Source organism: Acanthisitta chloris, unplaced genomic scaffold, assembly GCF_000695815.1.
Source record: "Acanthisitta chloris isolate BGI_N310 unplaced genomic scaffold, ASM69581v1 scaffold704, whole genome shotgun sequence".
Taxonomy (NCBI): domain Eukaryota; kingdom Metazoa; phylum Chordata; class Aves; order Passeriformes; family Acanthisittidae; genus Acanthisitta; species Acanthisitta chloris.
This window is the reverse complement of record NW_008668029.1, coordinates 146,035-155,473: the sequence shown is the minus strand read 5'-3', so window position 1 is coordinate 155,473 and position 9,439 is coordinate 146,035. Positions and strand designations below refer to the sequence as shown.

The following is a 9,439-nucleotide window of genomic DNA, read 5'->3' as shown; positions in this document are numbered from 1 at the left end:
CAGCAGGATTTGACACAACAGATTTAGTGGGATGCCAACACACAGCGTACAAGTGTGTGTACAAGTAAAGAACTAATGGGGATAATTACATTAAGAAGAACACCACCTGAATTTTTTTCACTGACTTGCATATCTATCTATGTAGGTATTGGATAAAGTCTACTTTCAAGCAATGAAGTGTAGCCATTCAAATGCTATCTATGCTTTCATGAGGGTACTTGGACAACTGCATCCAGGTCTGGGGCCTCCAGCACAAGAAAGACATGAACTTGTTGGAATGGGTCCAGAGGAGGCCACAACAACAATCTCAGGAGGACTGGAGCACCTCTCCTATGAACACAGGCTAAGAGAGTTGGGGTTTTCAGCCTGGAGAAGAAAAGGCTCCAGGGAGACCATACTGCAGCCTTCCAGTACCTAAAGGGGGCTGGAGAGGGACTTTTCACAAGAGTATAGAGGGACAGCACAAGGAGGAATAGCTTTAAACTGAAAGAAGGTAGATTTTGATATTAGGAAGAAATTCTTTACTGTAAGGGTGATGAGACACTGGAACAGGCTGCCCAGAGAAGTTGTGGATGCCCCATCACTGGAAGTTTTCAAGGCCAAGTGGGGTTTTGAGCAGCCTGGTCTAGTGGAAGGTGTCCCTGCCCATGGCAGGAGGGCTGGAACTAGATGATCTTTAAGGTCCATCTATGACTCGATTATCTCTGATGAACAGCTAATTCCTTTAGAGTGTGATGATCAATGCTTATCCCTGTAGAGACATATGTATTTATATATGAAGTGAGACAGCATAGACACAGAATTGCAAGAGATGCACTTATTTCCACTGAAGCAGCTCTACAGCACCTGTGCATTTCTTCAAATGTCTCTTTAACACAGAATGTATAAATGGATCTGCATCTACAGATGGAGAACCACACATCAGCAAAGCTTCTGTCAAAAGAAGTGAGGACCCATTTGCACTCTGTCTAAACTTTGCACATCTTCAGCAGGCTTGTGAGGAGCATTACCCTAGACTATTAAGAGCTGCTCTTAGATAGAGTGCAAGGCATTCAAAGCTGTTTCCTTCACAACCTGTATTCACTTTTTCTGTATTTCTGAACCAGAATGGCAGCTTGTGTTAAGCTGAACTTGCTGCTGCCAGTGTACAATTAGTAAGGGTTAAGCAGGCCTGCCTGGGGATTTGCCATAAGCACATTAGTATTATGAAATGAGCTCAGGCTTGAGGCTTTCATGTCTACCAAGGCAGCAGGTTCCCTGGGCATCCAGAGAGGGAGTCCTTGAGTTTTAAGCAAGTTTGTGTGTGAAATAGATGGGTGAAGATCAGCTTTACTCCAGGTGGCACCTCTTATGATGTACTCAGGGGAAGAAAACTTGAGGCATCTAGAAGGCTTTACTGATAAATCACTGCAACCATGAATGCAAGAATTCTGCTCCCCAAGACCAAGGACACCTATCAGCGTCGAGTATTTTCTTCTGGTTGCTAATACAGCCTACATGGACACTGTACCAATACTTGTTATGATGAAACATGTCTTGAAAAGAATAATCTGTCCTGAAGTGAGAATTTCAGAGAAGCCAAAGCAGGTCAGGTGTTATCTTTTGCATCACTAAGGGACAAGTCAGGGTCTGGGCAATTCTCTGTCAGCACTGTTTGTGAAGGCGTCTAGAGGTTCTGGTATTACCAATAGGCAATATTTCACCCAAAACTTATGCATTATAAAAATTCATGCTTTATGAAAGATAAGAGTTGCTGATGACATAACAGCAGAAAAGAACTGAACCTGCTGTTTGCCAGAGTATTCCCTATCCACTACTACTGGAGGTAAAAATGCTTTTCATTTAATTCCTTAGTGGAGTCTATATCTATAGAACAAATAAATAAGGGGAGAAGAAAACAGATATATTAACCCTATAAAAATAAACTACAGAAAGATATTTTACCATAATCACTATTAGCTTATATACACATAATTTAACAATATTTCTTTCAAAGGGTACTCATCAAGTGAGCAGCCATAAATGGCATAAGACACTGGAGAACACTGGAAATTCGATTATTTCACACATTATTTATGATTCTTCATATTACATTTTTCTGTAAATCATGTTGCAAAGGTAGACTTAGTACTACATCACTCAAAGTGTAGTATACAAATGGAGCTAAGGTATTGTTATAGACAAAAACATTTTTCTAGCTCTATTTTGTAATAAAATCTTGATTGAAGAAGTATTTTCACTGCTTATATTAACTTCCACTTATTAGCTGTTTTAACATTATAGGTGCCAACAGGTAATAGAATATTTCCTTGCTCTGTCAGAGGTATAAAAGTCAGTCTTAATCTCTGAAAGATAACCAAGTGCACAGACAACACAGAAACCCTTCTCAAAAACAATCAGACTTTTAAGGCCCTATCGACAGTAACATGCTTATTTAAGTAAACTGATTTTTTAAATTATTCACACACCACACAAGACAGAGTAGTTACTTCTGTTACCCCAAAAAAATGCAAGTGGTAGTTCATTAAAAGACACACAATAAAAAGAGAGGTCTGCAATTTCAAAAAAGCTTACACAAAAACTTGGTTGTTTTATTACGGGCAAAAGCTATACAATTCCTAGTATCAGCACTTCAGCATCATCCTTAACTGTAAACATCCATAAAGCTGTCAGCAACATACAACAAATGGCTAACTAATACATCCTATCAGCAAGCAAGTGCTGTATTTTTCTCGCAGCCATGTTTGTGAGCTGTGCTAGCACTACATCAGGGAATCAATAGCTATGATTCCCCTTTGCCAGATGTTATTTGTCCATTTCCTGTTTAATGTAAGTAGAAATGGCCTTCCTATGAAAAATTTATTAAGAATTCTACAAAAAAAAGCATTAACAGTACAAATACTGTTATTTAAAAAGCAAAAGGTAGGCATAAAAAATTATACTGAATAAACAACACTGCCATAGCTAAGTAATATAAGCACTTTTAGTACAACAGCAAATAATGTAATCATAAGAGATGCATATAAAGCAAGGAGTAAGACATACTTTTCAACACCATATAAAAACAGCTTTTCCATTTAGCACAACACTCTTCTGTACTCGCTGCTTTTCTAACACTGCCAGTGGAATGCCATATTCGAGGTACTGGCTAAGCTCTATGCCTGACATAATAAAGTCAATAGTTAAATTTCTGTTGACTTAAAATTAAACATTAGACCAAAGCTAAATGCTTTGGAAATTCTAGGTATTCAGCATTCTTACAGAATTATGAGCTCAAATTAATACTGAATTTAGAAGGAAAAATTAGGAACAGCTTATCAAGCTCCCTCCTGTATAAGAAGGCCAAAAAGAAAATTATTTTAGGCATGCACAGGTGTACAAAGTGCTTTATATTAGTAAGAAGATAAAAAGGTTCCTGGCCCTAAAACTCCAATATAATGTAATCAACCTGGAGTGTAGGAAATTGAAAGCTGGAGCACACTAGAAAGAAAAGGCCAGTTAAGAGAGCAATACAATTAGTTACCATTCAGAAAGCACTACTGCACAGCATTATGCTTTAAAAATAGTTAAATAAAATGTACGCGGACACAAATTCCTGCTAGCGAGTTTCAGAGCTAGTCACTTATACAGCAGCTTTCATTTGTTAATAAAAAAGTCAATTTTAAAAGGTTAACAAGAACATGGAGATGAGAAAGTGCAAGCATATATCAGATTCAGTCTTGCTTTTCAGTGCGATCATCATGTTTAAAAAGTTATGAAAGAGCCTTGCTTTGCAGACATAAAATCTAAAACTGCAGGTAGTAAATTTGTGGTTTGTTAGTATAACCAAAAGGGAACAGGAACACTTGCAAGGTGGTTCTTTGCTTAAATGCCAAACTCAACTAGCAAACACTCCAAATTCAAAATGGAGGCTATTGATGGTATTGGAATTTTCATACAAGCGGATGTGTATTACATTTAAGATACCCTGCTACTGTTTCAAATGTTCATAGACAAGATGTTAAAAAAGCTGATGTGATGCTTCACCCATTTTGGTAACTAAGTCCTTTCTAAGTAAAATTAGCAATATCTGAGATGAAGTCTATGCTGCCAGATCTATTGCTTCTCTGACTGGTCCTCACTATTTCCGAAAGGAGATCAAGTTTCTTGAACTATCCAATGGATGTAAAAAGAGAAAGCTTCTGGAATACAATGTGCAGTGTAAAAAGGAAAGGCATAGCATATGAATAGGAGTAAGTGAGGAGGAGAGACTTAAGGGAGAATCTTGGGAAGAGCAGGATGTACAATAACTTTCCCAGGGAACAGAGCACGGCGTGAAACTAGGGTACAGGATTTGCAGTTTGTTGCAACTAAGTAATGTGAAAAATTTGTGGTGACCAATGTACCTAGAGCAGAGGGCCTGCCCTAGAAGGCAGCTATGATTTTAATCTGAATTCCTACAAATCACATTTTTAAAGCTTTTGTGTTTGGGGGATGCTTATTTTAAGAAGATAAACATGGTTTCATCTGCTTCCATATGAGCAGTTTCATTTTGAAGTAGCATATGGAGAATACACTATTAATTATTTTGTATTCTAATACACAACCAAAAACTCCTTAAGAATTTGGAAATCTCATTTGGAGATGAGACTTTTCTATCTAAATATTGTAATTCTGGAAACAATCAGTGGCATTAATGGAGTTGGACAGGAAAGCTATTCTCTTTCATAAAAAGGTCAGAGACAGTAACTCCTTTCTCAGTATTAGATCGTAGACCACAGATAACAAAATCCAAGAAAGTCAAACTGCACATACACAAGTTCAATTAAGAGATTCAAATAGTTTTAAACCCAGCCTGGTTTTTAGAAAACAAGATAAAAGATGATATAATGCTTTTGTCTAGGAGACTACCTTTTGGGTTTTTAGGTGTTCCTTCTTAACTGAAAAGCAAATACAGAGGAAAAAGAAAGCAGTGTAATGTAATAAAGCAACTGAAAAATATACTGTAATGACTTTCAGTTCTTGTCCAAAGAAAAAAAGACAGTATTTAATTTTTTTCTCCAGCAGCTTTGCTACAGTATTGAATAAAACCTGTTTAGAACTGCATTAAAGTCCCCAAACACACCATCACAACAAAACCAGTGATGTAACAGCTCTCCATGTTTATATCAGCAGATTGCCAAGCTTGGCAGAAACAAGCCAAGTCATCTGATGTACTACTATCACTTAAAAAACCCCCTAGGGTCTGAGAATATGAAAAATCTACTTTATATAATGGAATGGTTTCTGTTCAACCACACTGACTTAAAATAGCATATTAGGTAATTAAAAGAAAGTGCTATAAGGTTTAATCACCTCAAGTATATATAAAAGCTCTTACTAGCCCTGTGTTACTCCTCATTGTGGACACAATAGCTATGGAAAATCTTAATAATAGTGTCTCAGTAGTCTCTGCCTACTACATGAAGATAAAAGAGCTAATTTATTATCCCAAGCTCTGAAAGGTGGTTAATTCAACTGTTCATACCTTAGCAACAGCTGTTATCTGCTCCAGTGCCACAGCATGAAGATCTTGGTCTTTGCTTTCTACCAGCAGTTTCAGGGACGGCAGCAGGAGGGACTGGTTAAGCAGCAGCAAACATAATTCTTTTATACACTGAAAATAAAAGTAAACTCATTCAAGGAGATCTCTGGAGATAGTAACATCATCATTCATACTAAAATTTATGAAAATTTTATGTCAAATGCAAGATAAAAAACAAACTTCCACAACAAATGAATTCCCTGTTGGAAATAACTCTTCAGAAATTTGAAAGGATAAATTTTAAAAAATGTGGAATACAGGGTTAAAGTGCAACATTTGTTAGAGTAAGACAAGGCAGGTATTGAATCACCATTACAACCCAGAGTTTTACTGAAAAAATAACAGAGCAATCATAGTTCTCTGTGGGACTAATATATATGTGCTTCCTGAAATACTGCAAAGCACAGGAAGAAACTTTAACAGGCAACTGTGACATTTCTGTAACTCAATTATGCAATCATAAAAGTGGAACAAGATAAAGAGGAAAAACAGTACATACCAGAGTTCAACATCATAAATTCTGTTGCAAAATGTTTCCAAATTTTATATGGTATTTTATACACTATTAAAGTTTAGAAAATTAACTTTCTGTCATTCATCTAGTATCTTATATTTTATAATATAGCACAAATTTAGCACCACACATCTTCAAGAAACTGTCAAGAAAAATATCTTCAAAAATAAAAGCAAGAAACTCCAACAAACCTACTGTGCATTTCCAAATCTTTACCTTAGCCTTTAGTTAAAACAATCAAATAAAACATCCTACACTTAACTTGTGGATTGGCTTTTTTACCTCAATGTTGCAGTAATTTATTAATTTATACATCGAGAAGTATTCCAACAAAAACATCATGTTATAAATCAAACTTCCCTTTCCTTTCCATTTTTGTAATTTCTGAGAATTTCGGTTGTTTGTCACAACCATTTCCCAGTGAGGTCCATCAGAGATGTCCCATATTCCAAGATACTAAGGACTCAGGATACTGTATGATAGTTGCTTTGAAAATAGTATCCATCTCTTAGAGGTGCTCTGTTTCATTTCAGCATTTTGAGAACAATTGTCAAAGGAGCTCATCAGCCAAATACTATGCTGAGAGAATGCAAGTCATATTTTTTACATCTTTTGCAGTTTAATGACAATTGTAACAACCTGATGACCACAATGATCCACACTTTTATCAGCACGGTTTCAGTAGCTATGAACCTAAAAGACTAATAATTGTTTGAAGATGAGGAGACATTATATGCTCAAACTGTAATGTACTGCAGAGACATCTGGCCTTCCTTGGGACAGGGAGCTTTCCGGCTGCACTTGCTCAGTCTATTCTAAATTTATACCTTCAAGAAACACAGCCTAGAAGGATATATTCCATACACTGAGCTCTGAGTCATTACGGCAAGGCTTGTTCTCTTATCCAGACTTGTTTCTTTAAACTTGTAGTCTGTACTGCTACTGACTGTTGATGCTTCTAGGGAAGGCTATGGTGTGGGATCAAGGAGTAAGAAGATCAGCTTTGTCTGATCATTCATATGCTTATTAAACTCCTGATAATTTCATATTCCATCTTATTTCTTTTGAGCAGTATACCTACCATTCCAGCAAACCTACTGAATGCAAAGTTAGAGACTCAATCTACATCTCCTTCTCTTGAAAATGTGTATCCACCGCAATATATGCAACATATTCAGAAAAATAAATTCTGAGAGTCGTAAGATACATAACATGAACAAAACGGCAATTTTACCATGCTTAGTAACCCTTTCTATCTGAAAGTCTCTCAAAATCAGCCAGACAAGTTGAGTAACTTTCCGCCTGATGGTAGCATGTCTAGCAGACATACTCAGTCTTACCTACCATGTCCAAGTACAGACAATCCACAATCTCTCTTGATGAAGAAATACACATTCCAACAATGAACTTTACTTACTGCCAAAATATCATGCATTGTGCTAAAATTTGAAGTGGTACAAATTAAACAGAATTTTTTTTTTGTTATATCTTTCTTTGTAAATCAAGAGAGACTTTTATTAGCTTGTGTTCCACCTCAAATATCTGCAAAATATAATCAATGACCTCTCAATCCCTGGTAAGATAATACACTGCAGTCCTTCAGTCTTCCAGCCTGAGGTATTTTCATCCATGCACTATTTTTTTCAGGTTCTGTCTCTTACCTTTTATTTTTCACTGTCCTCTTAAAATGCAGTTATACTAACAAGGTGTTTTATTTTAATGACAGTCTCACTAATGCTTCATGGAGAAGGGTACTTCTTATCCGCTCTTCTTCACTAGATATCTTCTATGAGGAAAAATTGCACTGTCTATTTTCCTTATGAAATTTGACTTCAGCAAAACTTTGACAACGTCACATTAAATGCTCACTATCCTCTGCACCAGGGAAATCAGATGTAAGACAGCATGGTCCAACTTGCAAATTCCTGGAGTGGCTTCCATTCCTTGTTCCACAGGAAGGGACTGGACAACTTGCTAACCACTGAAGACTGTCCAAATAGTACAAATATCTCCTTGTATCACTGCCACAAATGATTGTAGGGCTGCCCTGGACAGGAATTGAAAGCCCAACCCCAGGCAGCAAGGCACCACCCACAGCACTTCTCAGAGCAAGACACAAGTGGCTTTGTGCTCTGCAGGAAGGGTTCAAAAGCATTTGAGTGTCTGCTGCCTGCCATGAGAGGCTGTGCTTACAGTGGGCATGATGCTACCTGCAAGGTTTAAGGAAAGGCCCAATTCAAAATCTGGATTACCATGATTTAGCTTAGTCTTTTGTAAGATAACTTCTGTCTTCTATGTAGTTATGCAGCTATCAATGGTTCACTGTGACACCAGTGAAGCATATAAACCGTGTTTCATAGGAGTGTTTTGGGTCTAGTATTATTCAGTATTTTCGTGGATGGCTTGAAGGGCTGGATAATGAATAAAACAGTATTATGTTTGGAGAGGCTAAAAGCAGACTTTTAACAGGAGCATTTAAATTCAACATTACCTGAACAAAACAATCAGAGACAGCTGCGTATCAACTAAACCACACAATGTAAACTCATACATAAACTCCAGAAAAGAAATGAGCTACAAAAATAGAAAAAAGGAGACCAACTGGATGCTATACTATTCTAGGAGATAAGCATCTCCTAGACAGTAGAGTGATTACAGATAAGACACTAGATGCATTCTCCCATTTAGGTGTTCATGTCAATTGACAGATGACCCAAAGGCTGATAGAAGAACATGAGATATTCAGAGGAGTCAAACTTTAACAGTTACCAGGGGAAGAAGGATTTGTTCCTTTTTAAACAGATTAATCGGGCAGTGAAGATGTTGGACAGTCCAAACATATGTCGTCCTGGCAAATAAAACTGCTTAGTTACACTAAGAGGAATGGAAATATCTATTCACTTAATAACATAAATTAAAATAAACAAACCCCCCCCCCCAACCAAACACAGACAAAAAGATTCAAGCTAAGCAATTATCCAAAAGACAAAAAAAAAACCAAAGAACTGGGTTTAAAAAAGTAGACAGACCAGCAGGAGATGGAATAAAGAAAGAATGAAACCCTTGTAATTACATTTGAAGAAAGTTTTTCTAACTTCTAAGCCATCATGACTTCAAGTTACATGTGTTTTCCATCACAACCTCTAAACTTCAAAATAGAAAACATTATTCATGGTAATAAATTGATCTCAGTTTTTAGAATTCCATAATTCCAGATTTGTCTTCTTAATCAGTGTATTTACTGAAATGCTAAGTCATCTAAACAGGTTAATTGCCAGTAATCAGATTTTCATCTCATTCACCTGCATGATTGCAACTCTGTAATTTGTGCACTTAAATACTGTAGCTGTGCATACAAATAA

General features: G+C 36.8%; 1 protein-coding gene across 1 annotated transcript in view; it reads right to left on the bottom strand.

Moving 5' to 3' along the window:
• Window positions 1–9,439, bottom strand: part of NBAS (neuroblastoma amplified sequence) — a 154,199-nt gene that overhangs the window by 6,536 nt on the left and 138,224 nt on the right. The window contains exon 47 of the mRNA XM_009072753.1: window positions 5,507–5,635. Within this exon, the coding sequence (XP_009071001.1) occupies window positions 5,507–5,635 (129 nt within the window). The remainder of the gene's footprint in view (window positions 1–5,506; window positions 5,636–9,439) is intronic.